This window comes from Gorilla gorilla, chromosome 5, assembly GCF_029281585.2.
Source record: "Gorilla gorilla gorilla isolate KB3781 chromosome 5, NHGRI_mGorGor1-v2.1_pri, whole genome shotgun sequence".
NCBI lineage: Eukaryota > Metazoa > Chordata > Mammalia > Primates > Hominidae > Gorilla > Gorilla gorilla.
Genome location: NC_073229.2, coordinates 136,892,693 through 136,910,473, shown reverse-complemented (window position 1 = coordinate 136,910,473; position 17,781 = coordinate 136,892,693). Strand labels below are relative to the sequence as shown.

At 37.0% G+C, this 17,781-nt stretch overlaps 1 protein-coding gene across 2 annotated transcripts in view; it reads right to left on the bottom strand.

The window, feature by feature from the left end:
• Nucleotides 1–13,932, bottom strand: part of LOC129534266 (homeobox protein cut-like 1) — a 181,728-nt gene extending 167,796 nt beyond the window's left edge. The window contains exon 1 of one of the 2 annotated variants that reach the window (XR_008680787.1): nt 11,411–11,719. Coding sequence is in view for 1 of the 2 variants with exons in the window: in XM_055390772.2 (XP_055246747.1) it covers nt 11,445–12,083 (639 nt within the window). In the remaining variant the exon portion in view is untranslated. Of the gene's footprint in view, nt 1–11,410 lie in introns of both variants that reach the window. The other variant, XM_055390772.2, reaches the window with a different exon arrangement.
• Between the last annotated feature and the right edge of the window lie 3,849 nt (nt 13,933–17,781).

The window sequence follows — 17,781 nt, the reverse complement described above, 5'->3', positions numbered from 1 at the left end:
GGATTGTCTTGGCTAAGGAAAACTGCTTCCCCCAAAATCACACTTCCTCTCAGGAGCGGCCCATATCCAGTAACCGAGCACCATTGCAATATGACTTGGGACAACTCAAAAGAGCCATCCCAGATCCAGTGCTTCCAAGGAGTTGCTGACACTTGGTTGGACTACAGTGCAGCTCCTCCTCTCCTTTTGCCCCACCCTGCGTCATCACCACCTTCCAAAGTAGATCCAAGAGCACTCTCTAATTTGCCTCACATGCTAATTTCTGTCTCGGAGAAACAGCTTCCTGAGAATTCAACCTGGAACTGTGACCATGGCCTATATGGAGCTACATAATCTGAGCTCTGCATATCTTTCCAATTTACCTCATTCATTCTCTCCTTGCTCAATACTACACACAATGCTCTCTTTTGGTTCTTTAACTATTATACCACCCCCTTTAAAGACCTGTGCATTTTCACTTCCCTCTGCTAAAGCCCTCTCCTGGCTCTTTATTATCTGAATGTTTCTCATTCTTTAGGAATTAGCTCTTCAACGTCCTTCTCAGACCACCTTAACTCCAGTAATCCCCAGAAAATTCTCCCCCAGACACCGTTTCTTTTTTCCTTTATTGCATTTAACACTGAAATGATCTTGACTGTCTGTCTCCTTCTACTTGAATAGAAGCTCCAGAAAGCCAAGGACCACGTCTGTTTGGTTCAACTTTGTATTTTTAGTGCTGTGCGGGAAGAGTACTTATCACCTAATAAGTAATTGAGAATTATCTACTCAATGAATGAAATTAATTTCATTAATACCTCAGGAAGAAATTTTACTTCTTCCTTTTTTTTTTTTTTAAAGAAAGCATAGTTCACTAATCCTGGGTAAATGCAGTGATGCACAAAATCTTTTTTTTTTTTTTTTTTGAGACAGTGTCTTACTCTGTCACCCAGCCTGGAGGCTGGAGGCCAGTGTCACTCTTGGCTCACTGCAACCTTCACCTCCCAGGTTCAAGCGATTCTCGTGCCTCAGCTTCCTGAGTAGCTGGGATTACAGGTGTGTGCCACCACACCCGGGTAATTTTTGTATTTTTAGTAGAGATGGGGTTTTGCCATGTTGGCCAGGCTTGTCTCAAACTCCTGACTTCAAGTGATCCACCCACCTCGGCCTCCCAAAGTGCTAGGATTACAGGCATGAGCCACTGGCCCAGCCAATGATGTCTTAAAAGGACTTTTATTTTTTTCAACTTAAGTTTTGTAAGTCATATAATAGCAGAGTCGGTGACAACACACCACACATACACACACACGCACATACACACACAATTTGAACATTAGCATACAAGTTTCCTTCAAATTGTGATAGTATTTTAAGTGGTGAAAATTTGAATTTGACCTACCAAACTTTACACATGTATTTACCATTCATTTGGAGTTACTGAACTTTTTCAAAGGCTTTACAATAATTTTAAAACCCACATAGTATTAGGGCATTATTTCTCCTGTTTCTACTATTATGGAAGATGGATGTCCTTCAATAAGTAGAAACCAGGTGTCCCCACCCACTTCTTCTCTCAGGTGAAGGGATTATGCAAGAAAGTGACAGACAAGCATGACCTCTGACCAAGAGAGCATGTGATAACCCTGATAAGACAGAGGACATGGAAGCATGCTACAGGATAAGATGGGTAAGGATGAGAGACATTCACATAAGAATTCACTTATGCAAATTATTCTTTTGATGCATCAGATCAATCACTCAGAGACAGTAAGATTTAAAATGAAAGGTAGAGCCTGCCCATAAATTCTACAAAATGTGCATCTTAGAAATTTCCTGGGACCTGGACCAAATAGTGAGTAGCTACATTTTTAGAAGACTACAGATGCATCTTGCTATCGGGAACCTAATACCCAAACATACTTTGAAGTTCCTGAGACTCATTTGCATCCACATGTTCTTTAATCTCGTGCTCCATTTTTGTGCCTACCAACACCTGGCTCTGGCAAGAAACCAGAAATAATATTCAAAGCAATTCTGTACCATCAGTACTGAGCACAAACAGATTAGTGATGTATATTTTACTTATGCTACTCCAAGTTTGAATTGCAAAAGGCTGAATAAATCATCCCAACCTCAATATACCAGCAACCTTCAAGATAACTAATTTACTTTGCAACAGAAACATCTTCTTGAAAAGAAGGCACCCTTTGATAGAAAATAAATTCTCTCTAGACACATATTTCTGAAGTGTGAATGTAAAACACACACTAACACTAACACTAATGAAAATACTAACACTTTTGGTAGGGATCTAGTTTTATTCATAGAGGCACACATAATTCAACTTTGGCTTTATTCCAAATCTTCCTTGTTAATTTTTCTAACAATGACAGGATACTTTTTTTTTTTTCTGCTGGAGTTCAAACAAGGAAAGTACTCTGTCCTATAGAGATCCTATTATATAAAAATACCACAGATTTTAATTCAAATTCAGATTTTTAAAGACAATTACTAGCAAGAGATTTTTTTCTATTAAATCATACTTTAGCTTGGAATTGTCAAATAAATATTTTTATTATATGTTTACAAAAATGTAGCTCTTTTCTTTGTACTAAATGGCCATCGGTCCATCAACCAATATTTTATTTTTATTATTATTATTTTTGAGACAAAGTCTTGCTCCGTTGCCAGGTTGGAGTGCAGTGGCACCATCTCGGCTCACTGCAACCTCCACCTCTTGGATTCAAGCGATTCTCCTGCCTCTGCCTCCCGAGTAGCTAGGACTACAGGCGCTCGCCACCATGCCCAGCTAATTTTGGTATTTTTAGTACAGATGGGATTTCACCATGTTGGCCAGGATGGTCTCTATCTCTTGAACTCATGATCAGTCCACTTTGGCCTCCCAAAGTGCTGGGATTACAGGTGTAAGCCACCATGCCCAGCCAGTATTTTAGCACTTTTCATAAAAAGGCATTCATGGAACAATAAACATGTAAAATTAACATATACCAAACATTTTTTAAAGTTAAAAAGGTGGTCTTGCCCATACATTTTTACAGAAGTAAGTCATCAAGGTACAGAATGCAAAGGATAAGAATTGTATGGGCAGGTGTGGTGGCTCACACCTGTAATCCCAGCACTTTGGGAGGCCAAGGCAGGCAGATCACCTGAGGTCAGGAGTCCAAGACCAGCCTGGCCAACATGGTGAAACCGTGTCTAATGAAAATGCAAAACAAAGAAATTAGCTGGGCATGGTGGCACAGGCCTGTAATCCCAGCTACTTGGGAAGCTGAGGCATGAGAATCGCTTGAACCCAGGAGGCAGAGGTTGTAATGAGCCAAGATCGTGCCATTGCACTGCAGCCTGGGCAATAAGAGTGAAACTCTGTCTCAAAAATAAATAAATAAATAAATAATAATAATAATAATAAACTCATTGTAGGACACTAAGGTGGGTTTATAGAGCATATAGATATTGCTAGCTGTCGAGAATAGTGCATTCTTTCTTTATTCAATAATAGTAGTTGTACTTGAGAAGTGGCCCATCCACAGCCCCAATTTAGAGCAGTAATCTCCAGCTTATCTGCAGCTGACTATGGCCATGTGACTATTTCTGACAAATAAAATGTGAGCAGATTTAAGTGTGCAATTTCTACCAAGCTTACTTTTCTGTGGATGGAAAAGCAATGACTAGAACAGTCTTGAAAGCCTTCTGTTGAAGGTAGCAGATCCACCACCAGATTGGATCTCTAAATTACTATATGGGGCATGGTACTCATGCATCTGAAAAGTACACTTCAGAACTGTTATATGAGGCAGAAGGAAACTTCAGGGTTCTTAGGTGTGATGGTTAATACTGAGTGTCAACTTGATTGCATTGAAGGATGCAGAGTATTGTTGTTGGGTGTGTCTGTGAGGGTGTTGCCAAAGGAGATTAACATTTGAGTTAGTGTTCTCAGGGAGGCAGACCCACCCTCAATCTGGGTGGGTGCAATCTAATCAGCTGCCAGGGCAACCAGAATAAAGGCAGGTGGAAGAACATGGAAAGATTAGACTGGCCTAGGCTCCTAGCCTACATCTTTCTTCAATGCTGGATGCTTCTACCCTCAAACATCAGACTCTAAGTTCTTCAGTTTGGAGACTCAGACTGGCTTCCTTGCTCCTCAGATTACAGACGGCCTATTGTGGGACCTTGTGATCATGTGAATTAATACTCCTTAATAAACTCCCCTTTATATATACATCTATCCAAATAGTTGCGTCCCTCTAGATAACCCTGACTAATACATTAGGTGTCAATGCTGGTTGGGCATCTTTATTAGGCAGTCTAGCTTTAACCTAACTCATGCAGGTCAAGAAATTACATTGGTTATTTCTCGTTGGTTAGAAACAACTATCTCAAGGCCAAAGGAATAGAATATAAGAGGATTTCTTTTAGAAAGTATGTTAGCAGTATACCCAATTGTATACTCAAGCTTTTGCTTTGAGAGTCAGAAGAGTAAGACCAAAGATGACATTGTACAATTCCAGAAAGCACCACTCACATCATAGTCTAGGTAAATGATGTCCCTTGGAGTTGTTCACTGTGCTACCTGTATGGATCCATACAGAGGCCCAGCTCTGTTGGGCATTTTAAATGACAACTTCAACAGCAACCCTGTAGTCTACCCTAATTTGTCTCTTGGGAATACCAAGTTGGGCTTGACCTAGAGTATTTTTTTCCTGTTCCTTGGCCAAGCATATGTGATCTGTGACTTGTTTTATTTATTCTTGTTTAGCAGTTTCTAGCCTTAATTGGTATCTTCTCTAGCCTACATTCTCACTTGTCACTCCCCTGCCTGTTACCTTAGCTCTACGCTTGTAACCTCAAAGTAGCTTTAAATTTTGCTTCCTGATTGATTTTGCTACCCAGCTACCTTCCCCATCAAAAGATGCTTTCCCAATTACACTTTGGCAATGTGACACATTTAGAGATGGTTAAGCGTTAGCCAGCTAGAGGAGTTGTGAGATCTGAATATCAGAGCAGATGCTCTACAGAATTGGACTGAAAGAATGGAAGACTGCATCAGGAAGCTCTTATGGTCTCATAGCTCTCAAATTCTCTTGTAGTAATGTGTAGTATCTAGCAGGAGTGGTCAACAGTCTCTGATAATCCAGATATTTGTTATTAATTCAAAATACGGACCGGGAGCATTGTCATCACCTGGAAGGTAACAGAAATGTAGAATCTCAGGACTCACCGAGAACTCCTGAACCAGAATCTGCATTTTAACACAATCTGTGTTTTAACAAGATTTGTATTTTAACTGGTGATTTGTATGTACAATGAGGTTTGAAAAGCACTGATTGAGAGACCAGACTGGATGAGAACAGACATGGAGTCAGAAGAGAGAGATAAAATATTCACCCACGAAAAGATCCCAACTCAAGACTAAATCAGCAGAGCAGTGACATTAAAGGAGCAACTCTGTCAAATACAAGCTCTCCACGAGGAAAGGTAGTGTTGAGGAGCGATTAGTGAATCTTCCCTAAACAATGAAAATACATGGTAGGACTTTGATTTCTGAATTTATTGTGTAAATATTTATACTTCTTAAAAATATTTTTTTGAAAATACATAGGTCAGCATGCTCCCAAAGTAGAATACATTCCTAGTGAATGATTTCTCCTGTGTATTCTAGAAGTTGAAGAACAAAAGCCTGAAGCTTAGTCTGCAATTGATTGTCTCATGTGCCTCTAACAAGAAATGGAAGAGACATTTTTCCACTTTACTTCTATGAAACTACTACCTCTCTAGAAACATTTTTAGACTGCAACCTATTAAAGGATATATAAAGAAATAACGCAGCTGGACCTATAGGTTTTGGTGGAAAAGTAATTAAATTTGAACTAATTTCCTACAAAACTTTTTTCTGCATGAGAAAAACTATTGCAATGCTCTGAAACTTAGTTAAAAATTATTAGTTCAAAAATGTAAATGTATTTAGTAGGGCTTATAAAGTTTCCATTAAGGGTGCAGCTATTTTGGTATGTTTAACGAAAAGAAATAATATTGCATGGAAAGTATGGGGTCTGGAGGATTGTAAAAAATACTACATTGCAATGGCAAACTCCAACTCTTCCTATGTGTGTTACACACAAAAAAGCAGATCTGAGAAGCTCTCAAACCAAATAAACCAAACTTCCTTTCAAGCACAACTAAACCAATTCCAGAATAATAGACTGTGTTGGGAGGGTTGGCAACCAAATAGGAAATAGGAACAAAGGAGGGGCATTAGGGATCACTTCAAGTGACCATAAATCAAAGCAGCTCCGACCGGAGAAATGACTTTAAAGCCAGTGAGGTAAGCCAATAACAGATCTACCAAAAAGGCTCTTGTATATTCTTCATCCTTCCCTTTCAAGAAAAAGTAATGACTAATATAATTTTGTTTAAAATAACAGTAATTTTATTTATTTTAATTTAAAGTATCTTATGAAATTTTATCCTTGCTACAGATATAAATCTGCAAAGAGTCACAAAAAATTCACTGGTGCTGTATTAGAAGGAAGTCTTTTCCTTGGCTGAGGTCAGTGGTAGAGGATGTCCAAAGGTCTTATAGATAATTAATGTTACTCTAACACAAATCCAGAGGTCAGAAAATCATTCATTAATTTAACCATATACTAGTTGAAGCTGAAAGTGCTTTCTTCTTTAATGTATCTACCGTCTTTGAAAAGCTCTTCAACAAATGCCAATCCTGAGAATAAAGAAAACTTCAACACGTATCACAGCCCTGCCAAGAATGCTTGTGGGATGCTATTTTGATCATTTCTCCGCCTTTTAAGTGGAATCCAAAAGAAGATTTTCAAACAAAGAATCTTCTTTTGAAGGTTTTATTCTGTAATGCAAAAACCAAAACAAGAATCCCAGACAACACTCCCCTATTCTTGAAATGCACATTTAAATGCACATAATGGGTCTACCCTAATGAAAAATTCTTACAAAAGGAAGCTAAATGGCCTGGTGAATTCTAAATCCTGGCATTTTGGTTATGAGGACTTTCTGCTGAAGACAAGGAAATTGGTGAGAGAAGTTAATTACTGAAAGAAATACCAGGGCAAGTTTGTCAGGGAATGCTATGGTCATAAACAAACATACACGTTACAATTATTACTTATCTCATTAGTATGACTATATATTTTGCTAATTACTTGGAAAATATAAATTAAATTAAATTATTAAAATAAAAGAAACTAAATAAAAATTAAAGTAAATATAATAAAGTGAATTTTCAACTATCCAACTACACAACATTGCCAATATGATACATAGCTTGACACAGACTGTACATGCTATATTGTATTTGATATTTTCACTTGACATTGCCAGTATATTTTCTACTTCTGTCAATTCTTACAATTATTATTTTAATAGGTATATAATATTCCATTTTGTTGTTAAAAAACGATGTGCTAAATAATTTCCTATAAGAGTACTATTTGCTTTCCATTATAGCTAATGCCATCAATAATACAATCATATTTATAGCTTATAGCTTTTTTGCTTTTTCATAATTATTTTCCTAGTATGAATGTCTCAGTCTTGAATTTTTGCACCAAAGGATTTATTTATGATTCTTACTACAAATGTCCATACTGCTTTTCTAAAAATGTTTAGTAATTATACTTCAACTGAAAATTAATAAGGGCAGAGTCCTGCAAGAATCTTTTCAACAAAGATTATACTCACCCTAAACAATTTGACTACTTTCTTATATACAAACTATATCATTTTCTTTAACTTAGATTGAGTTTGTTTTTAATTTTCTAGAAAGACTAAATTTTTTCATATATTTTTAGAAATTATACAAATAAACAGTAAATAAAATAAAAATATTATTGAAGTTATGATTATTGTATATATAGAACCATGTATTTTTGTTTTAAATTGTTTGTTCATATTCTCAGTTCATTTGTACAATTATATTGGATTTTACTTCTAATCTGAACTAATTATATTGTGGTGTTTATCCACCACCTGTAATATTAAATGAGAATTTTTTTCTTTATCTTTAGGAAAGGTTTCATTGCATTGTAAATTTAGAAAAAGAATAGTTACTTGTCTTTATTTGGAAAATGTAAAATGTATGTATTCTAATCTGCTAATATAAAGAATGCCTTTAAATTTATAAGTAATAACAAAGAAAAGATTGTATTCTTCGGCATTGCAGAACATAAAATTGAAAGGCAAATAAAAAAGTAGAATATTCACATGAAATTGCTTGATAAAGCATTAATATCCTTTCTATATCAAATTCTGGCACAAATTGAAACTGAAAACCTTAAAACCACAGTAAATAGCAGAACAAAGGAAAATAATCTTCAAAAGATAAATAAACTCAAGCTAACAAGTGGAATTATCTTCATTTGTATCAATAATCAAAATGCAAATTTTAGGCAGGTAGATATCATCGGTTGCCTACCCACAACTTGGATGTGACATAGTTGTAAGTCCTCCCTTTTTCCATTTCTCTTCTCTCCTCCCCTTGCCTTCAGCCTCACTGTGCCAGAGACCAGAGGACACCAGTGGCCAGAAACAGAAGGCAGGACAAACAGACTAGATATGTAGCCTCTCCACTCCTGACATGTGAAAACCAACATACATAACACCTTGTGAAATGCAAATAGCAATCGGGGGAAGAGGAAAGAAAAATATGGCAGAAAAATAGGGAAGCTCCAAGATGGAGAGTCTGTATTGGATAGACAGCAAGTTTTGTGACTGAACTAGATCAACAACAGCTTAACTGTTCTGAGTCTCCAGATTAAGTTTAGTTTTCCTAGGTCTCAGAAAAAAAAAGTTTTGTTTTTTTTTTGTCAAAAAATCAAGCAGTTACAAGTATAAAGCAGGGTTATAGCACTCATATCTATGTGGCACTGTCAGGTTACAGTCAATACATATATAAGGTTTGCAAAGATTTTATTTTTTATTTTGCATAATCACTACAGTCAAGGAGTAATGAAATGGGAACTCCCATACACTGCTGGAGAGTGAAATATGGTCACCACAATGCTACAGGTACCCCAGGTTCTCTAATGGGTTCCTTGGCCTCGACTTCCTTACGAAAATACTTCCTATTTCAAGTTTGCCACCTTCTCACAATAGCCAACTCATCTTCCCCCAATAGGATTGCCCGTGAGCATCTCTCCCCTATCAGCAGTTCAGTCCCTAACCCCTTCAGCCCCCGAGACAGTGAACGCTCCTGTTTCACCCCTAAGTCCTTTCCTTATTTTTCTGCCCTCTTCGAATCATTGGCAGTGAGACCATCCATTCTCTTCATGGAAGCCCCGCATCCCTATATTCGGAAGGTGGACTTTTCCTAGGCTTCCACCAGGACGAGCTACCCTAATACAATACCTAACATTTTCTTTGAAGCAATGACACTTTGGTTAATTCACCATTCTCAAGTCCTCCCAAAGACAGTAGGTAGGTACTGTCTTTATCAGTATAACTAATGAGATCCCTCCAATGAGACAGTTTCCCTCCAAAAGGCAAAATCATATCTTTATTCCAGAAAATCAAACTTCTAATGATCAATCCATTCTTCTCCGATTATAAAAGTTCAGTCTCTCTCAGACAACCCATGACATTTGACTTCCATGAGAAATAATGAAAATAACTTCCACTTATTTTGAATGCTCATTTTATAACAGGCAGAATGTTAGCCATTTTTAAAAAATATTTTCACATTTCACTAGGAGAATTGACCTTTGGATTAAACTCATACTATGTCAACTTCATCAAAAAGTAAATGACTCATTTAAATTTCACAATACAAACTTGTAAGGCTTTGAGATATGTAATTATCTGTGTTATACAGATGAAGAAACTGAGGTTCAGAAGGATTTCAAAAGTTAACAATCATTGCCCAACTAGTAAGTGGCCCAGTCAGAATTCAGCTGATCTGATTGCAAAGCCAGCTCTCCTTCCTGTCTGTGACAAGGCAGTCTTTACAAGAAAGATTGTGTCTTGGTACCTTGCCTGGTGATGACTCCTTCGAGGGAAATCTGTCATGCTTCTGGAATTTTTATTAGTGAATGATATTAATTCAATGATCAGGACTGTCAAAGCAAGGGAAGTTCCAGATTATACCCTTACTGTAGCAGGAGAAGCTGCATAAAATCTTTCACTGGAGGATTCCCACTTAAAACTCAATAAATAATTTTGCTGACAATGGTGTTGATTCCAACCTAAAATGCAATGTTTAAAGTTTTTCCATTGTTGAAAATAGATCTCCTTTCAGCATCTGAGTATATAAAATATACTCAGTCTTTTCTAGAGTCTATTTCTGTTTGATAGATAACTTCTCTTTGGTAAACATAATTTCTGCTTGAAATTAGATATTTTGCTTTGCCCTAGTCTTCATGAATGCTTAAAATATTCCATGAGCAACAAAACAAACAATCCTAAATAAATAATGCACTGCAATGCTTTCAAGGACACTGGATTTTAATCAGCTGTTTGTTTGTTTGTTGCTCTGCTTGCTGTTTGGAGGAGAGCCCAATACAAACAAGGGTTAATATAAAACCTTCAATTTATTGTAAAAGGAGCTTTCTTACTTGGGTCTGGTTAACAACATATCTGGCCTGCAAAACAAATCACTCAACTGTCTCAGATATTTCGGAATGAATGCTTATCCACTAATTGGCTTCAGCTGTTTTTTCTCTTCATTATCTGAACTGAGAAAACAGCTGTTTTCGGCAAATGGTTAAGCCGTAAGTCACATGGTTAGTGATTTATGCACTTAAACGTGCTAATGGATGCCTTGTAGAGCATGGTTTTGTTTATTTGATTGTTACAGGCATAGTTAATGAATCATGACTTTGTTTAAACACATAGCAAACCCAGTCTCATGAACCAGCTCTTAATTTGGCAAGTTCACTTTCTTTTTTTTTAGCTTATTGAAATTTGTTTGGTTTTACCTCTAGAGAATAACAAGAAAACTGGGAGAAATTAAGGATTTATATTTTTATGAGAACTGCTGTGCTTACAAGTGAGTGAAGAGTCAGTTGTCATAGAACAGAATATAAGTGGGAACAAGGGGGAAAGAAACTATTGTCTTTTGAATTATTTGAAATAATCATACTTCTGGTGCTATTTTCCTTTGAGCAAGCCCATTAATCTCAAGAGAACTGGCATTCTGTTATATTTGCTTAAGAAATTAATTGACACATGTTTAAATGAAATCTTTGAAGTTATTGAAAGGTATTTTCTTACTAGTTTGATTGGAACAGGTCAATAACAAATGTGGATGCTTTTTCGTAATTAAAAAGTTTTGTCATTCTATTAATAATAATAATGATATATTTGTGTAGATTCCACCACCTATAATTACATTCAAAGTAGACATGAAGTTAAAACAATGAGCAAAATAGCAAAAAACCTGAGATTTTACCTTCAAAATATAGTATTTTCAATTAGGGTTGATCTTAAATTATATTGAGAGGTGACAGCGTGCTGGCAGTCCTCACAGCCCTCGCTCTCGGCGCCTCCTCTGCCTGGGCTCCCACTTTGGCGGCACTTGAGGAGCCCTTCAGCCCGCCGCTGCACTGTGGGAACCCCTTTCTGGGCTGGCCAAGGCCGGAGCCGGCTCCCTCAGCTTGTGAGGAGGTGTGGAGGGAGAAGCGCGGGCGGGAACCGCGGCTGCGCGCGGTGCTTGCCCGCCAGCGCGAGTTCCGGGCCAGCGCGAGTTCCGGGCCAGCGCGAGTTCCGGGCCAGCGCGAGTTCCGGGCCAGCGCGAGTTCCGGGCCAGCGCGAGTTCCGGGCCAGCGCGAGTTCCGGGTGCGCGTGGGCTGGGCGGACCCCGCACTCGGAGCGGCCGGCGGGGCCCCACCGCCCCGGGCAGTGAGGGGCGTAGCACCTGGGCCAGCAGGTGCTGTGCTCAATTTCTCGCGGGGCCTTAGCTGCCTTCTCGTGGGGCAGGGCTTGGGACCTGCAGCCCGCCATGCCTGAGCCTCCCCCGGCTCCGTGGGCTCCTGTGCAGCCCGAGCCTCCCGGACGAGCGCTGACCCCTGCTCCATGGCGCCCAGTCCCATGGACCACCCAAGGACTGAGGAGTGCGGGCGCATGGCGCGGGACTGGCAGGCAGCTCCACTTGCAGCCCGGTGCGGGATCCACTGGGTGAAGCCAGCTGGGCTCCTGAGTCTGGTGGGGACGTGGAGAACCTTTATGTCTAGCTCAGGGATTGTAAATACACCAATCGGCACTCTGTATCTAGCTTAAGGTTTGTAAACACACCAATCAGCACCCTGTGTCTAGCTCAGGGTTTGTGAATGCACCAGCTGACACTCTGTATCTAGCTACTCTAGTGGGGACGTGGAAAACCTTTGTGTCCACACTCTGTATCCGGTGGGGACGTGGAGAACCTTTGTGTCTAGCTCAGGGGTTGTAAAGGCACCCATCAGCGCCCTGTCAAAACACACCACTCGGCTCTACCAATCAGCAGGTTGTGGCTGGGGCCAGATAAGACAATAAAAGCAGGCTGCTGGAGCCATCAGTGGCAGCCGGCTCGGGTCCCCTTCCACACCATGGAAGCTTTGTTCTTTCGCTCTTTGCAATAAATCTTGCTAGTGTTCACTCTTTGGGTCCACACTGCCTTTATGAGCTGTAACACTCACCGCGAAGGTCTGCAGCTTCACTCCGGAAGCCAGTGAGACCACGAGCCCCAGAAGAACGAACAACTCCAGACACGCCACTTTAAGAGCTGTAACACTCACCAGGAAGGTCTGCAGCTTCACTCCTGAGCCAGCGAGACCACGAACCCACCAGAAGGAAGAAACTCCAAACACATCTGAACATCAGAAGGAACAAACTCCGGACACGCTGCCTTTAAGAACTGTAACACTCACCGCGAGGGTCCGTGGCTTCATTCTTGAAGTCAGTGAGACCAAGAACCCACCAATTCCAGATACAATACTAGTACATGAAATGATAGGCTTTTCATGGACTTTGAATATGGGTCATTTTAGCTTCCTCAAGTAACCTATTCTAGCCTTTAATCCTTAATGTCAGAAAGTTATTATTTTACCTAACAAAATTCATTTGATTTTTGACCAATTTAACTTTCATAGATTATAACAAGTTACTATTTGACAGAGCATTAGAACTCCAGTAACCAAGTTCTCTGATTTTACAGATAAAGAAACAAAGCTTCAGAGAGGTTAAGTGTATTCCTGACCACATAAAAGAAGGCAAATTCAGACGTATGATTTGCAAAAGTTTTTTTTTTATTTCTATGAGTTGTGTCTTCACTTTGTTAACTATTTTATTTGCTGTGCAGAAATGTTTTAATTCGATGCAATCCCATTTGTTTTTGCTTTTGTTGCCTGTACTTTTGGAGTCATAGCTGAAAAACCATTACCTATACCAATATTGTATAGCTTTTCTCCTATGTTTTCTGCTAGTAGTTTTGCAGCTTCAGGTCTTATATTTAAATCTTTGATGCATCTTGAATTGATTTTTATGTATGGTGTGAGAAAGGATCCAATTTCATTCTGCTGCATATAGATATCCTTTTCTCAACACTGCTTATTGAAGAAGCTGTCCTTTCCCCATTGTGTGTTCTTGGCACCTTTATCAAATATTATTTGACTATAATATAAATGTGTGGGTTTATTTCTGGATTTCTAATGCTGTTCCCTTGGTCAACGTGTTTGTTTTTATGCCAGGACCATGATTTTTTATTACAATAGCTTTTTAATATATTTTGAAATCAGTAAGTGTGATGCCTCTGGCTTTGTTCTTTTTGCTCAAGATTGTTTCAGTTATTTGAGGTCTTTTATGGCTCCATATGAATTTAATAATTTGTTTTCTATTCCTGTAAAAAATGACGTTGGAATTTTGGTAAGAATGGCATTGAATCTACAAATTGCTTCAGGTTGTATGGACATTTTAAAAATATTAAATGTTTCAATCCATGAACATAACCTATCTTTCCATTTGTTTATTCTTCAATATATTTTAATAAAATATATTATGTTTACAATTATTATACAATAAAATATGTTTTTAGAATACAACTATTTTTAAAATTTATGTCAGGGTATTCTTTCAGTTTCTAGCACAAAATAGGCACCTAATCAAAACCCATAATAATAACAATGGGAAAAATAAAAACAAAACGTATATGTTAAAATAAACACACAGGAATGTTTAGAAATATTTTGAGAATGATAAGAAGTAGCCATGCCAGGTATTACATATAGTATAAAGTTACCAAAATTAAATTTATAATAGTATAAAAATAAGCAAAAACTCTGTGATAAAAATAGTTCAGAATAAATTTAAATGTATCAGAAATTTAGCAGGTAATACAATATGTTACTGAGGGAAAAATAGATTGGTCAATAAAATATTTGAGATGAACTGATTTTTCCTGGAAAATAGCTAAGTTGAGTATCTAGTTCTCTCTTTATATTAAAATAAATTCCAGATGGATTAAATATATAAAGTAAAAATAAAAATATCAAATTCCTTTAATAAAAAGTAAAAGATCACTTCATAGCATGAATACGGGAAGAGTCTGTATATATGGCATATATTCAAAGAAACCATACAAGACAAGATCAATAAATTTAAATATATAAAACTAAAGACATTTTCTTAAAAAATATAAACAGAGGTAAAGGATGAACTACAAACAGATAAGAATACTTACATTACATAAAAGGATAAAATTTCTTAAATATACAAAGAGTTGTTAAAAATCAGCAACACTATGTCCCACACACAAAAAACAACCTAATGATGAAAGGGTTTGAAGAGATTGTTCCAGGAAAGGAAATATAAAGCAGAATTTAAACAAATGTAAAATATTATTCCTAATAGGAGAAATAGAAATTAAAACAAGGTGCTGTTTTCACTTACGAGATTAGAAAAAATCCAAAAGTTTAATAAAATGCTATGTCAGGGAGAAAGTAGAGAACAGGCAACCTCATACACTAATGATATGAATATAAACTAGCCAGATCACGTAGTAGAAATGTTTGACAATATCTATCAAAATGTAAAATGCCACTCACTTCTAAGAAAATGTGTCTTGCAGACAGAGCTGCATGTGTATTAAAGTGTGTGGAATAATATTTATTTCAGCATTCCTTATACTGGCAAAAAGATTAAAAACAATTGCATTGTCCATCAAAAGGAGGCTGATTAAATAAATTATAGTAAATTCATACATTTGTAGCCATTTTTAAAATGTTCATTGACATAGATTCATCCCTGAGTTTGATAGTAAGTTTAAAAAGCACAATGTGAATAGCATGCATCACACCATTGGGGTGTAGACGCTTAACAATACATAAATGCTGTAAGTGTATGCTTATATATTGGTAGAATACTTCTGGGATGATACATAAAAACAGCAATTTCCATTTTTTAAAAAAAGAATGGGATTGAAGTGAGAGTGGCATTTATTTCTCATTAGATTGTCTCCTGGTATGTTTAAAATTTTGAGTCATCTTTATGGATAAGCTATTCAAAAATAATAAAAATAAATGTAAGCAATGAAACATACTTGTTAAGTGATTTTTAAGATTCTGTGACTTAGACCAGACACGGTGGCTCACGCCTATAATCCCAGCACTTTGGGAGGCCGAGGTGGGCAGATCACCTGAGGTCAGGCGTTCGAGACCAGCCTGACAAACACGGAGAAACCTCGTCTCTACTAAAACTACAAAACTAGCCGGGCGTGGTGGCACATGCCTGTAATCCCAGCTACTAGGTAGGCTGAGGCAGGAGAATCGCTTGAACCTGGGAGGCGGAGGTTGCGGTGAGCCAAGATCGTGCCATTGCACCACTCCAGCCTGGGCAACAAGAGTGAAACTCCGCCTAAAAAAAAAAAGATTCTGTGACTTAAATGGGTGTGGAAATAAGGATTACATTTGCTCATTCTGGTAATCACTTTAATACAAACACATCAACTAATTTTTTATGGACATATTATTTGTTGCCTTCTGCCAAATCCATCCACCTGTAATTTTTAACTTTTTCAAACTTCAGGCTCATTCCATTCCAATGGGATGATACAAATTCCTAGCAGTGCCTAGGAGTATATCAGGAGCCCAATTTTGATCAGTGGGAAGGTTCTGAAACGTATTGCTCTCCCAAACTTCAGTATCCACTCAGTCTAGGTCCAATCCATGTGTCTACACATATCATACACTAGCCTATACCCTTAGCCAAACAATCTTTTATAACTATATATCTGTTATAGTATAGATATATACTATGGAATAGCAGACATGTATAGAATATTTAGTATCTAGTTTTACGTATGTAATATAAAATAAGATGATAAATATATTTATGCATATTTTTTCCTGCTGCTTCTGTGGGGCTTAAAGTCTTGCCTTGGAAGATAATCCTAATTAGACAATAAACCCCAGCTGCAGACCCTACCAGAAAGATTAGACATTACTCCCAAGAATTTGCTCCCAAACATTGTTTAAAGGACAATTAAAAACCTAAAATTATTCAACACGTTGCTCCCACTGACTCACTTGAATGTATGTTCTCCACTCCAGGATTCTGTGATCAAGTTAAACACCACTGTTTTTTCGGTAAGTCATTTCATTACTTTATGTATTATTAAAAGATTAAGTTATGTATGTAAATATGACAGTGGATATTTTTATCACATTGATGATAAGATACATCCCTATTTCAGAGATGAAATACAATGTGGTGAAAGCACTAGAATAAAGATAACTTTGGAAAAGATTCCACTCTCCTAGGAAACTACCACAAGTGACATTATATAACCAAACAGACAATTTGAACCCCACTATTTGACTATATTATGTCAATATTTCTAAAGAAATCTAGTGTGAAGAAATAGGAAAGATATAGATAAATACTTTATTGAGGCATTGACACAGCATTAGTCATACAGAGGTTCAAACAGATGCTTGTAAATTGAACAGAAAATTCACTATTTTATATACATAAAATAAATGTATAAAGTCAACAAATTAAAGGAAAAAATACTAATTAAGCTTAAGCAAAACACATGTAAAAATCTGGCAATGTATCTCAGGATTCTCTTTGTAAAATACTTCAATCTTGAAAAGAAATGGACCAAAATTATTATTAAGGATTTAGGAAAAATCTCTCAAATAAACACGATGGATTTTATTTTGATAGTTGGTTTATAAAATGAAATTCATCCACTGAAAAAGTGGAAAGTCATTACTCATTACAACTAGAAAACTCACATGCTGGTTTAGATGATGTAATTGTCTCTCAAGACTTAGCAAACTGGATCACAGATCATGCCTGTTTTTTGAATTCAGTTTTACTGGAACATATCCATGCTTATTCATTAATCTATTGTGGTTAGTTTTACACAACAATGCAGGACTGAGTAGCTGCAAGAGCTCAAAAAGCCTAAGATATTTATTACTCATCCCCTCACAGAAAATAATTCCTGACCCTGGTCTAGATTCAGTTATTAAGTTCTCCTGTTTTATGCATTTGAATGCTATAGATTGATAAAGCTGTAGATAACTGTCTTATTACATAGCATAAAACAATCTACTTCTCAGTAATACTTATAAAAATAGAATTAAAAATACAAAATAAAAGGAATATAAATTTTAAAATATTTATCTATGAATCTCTACATGAATATAATCTTTTATATTATGCATTTTCCTATTCTACACTTATAGAAAAATGTAAAAGATTTAAAAAGGACCACCTTAAGATGGGTTAATTAGCATATTTAAGTATATTTACATAATATATACTTATATAAAATATATAAAT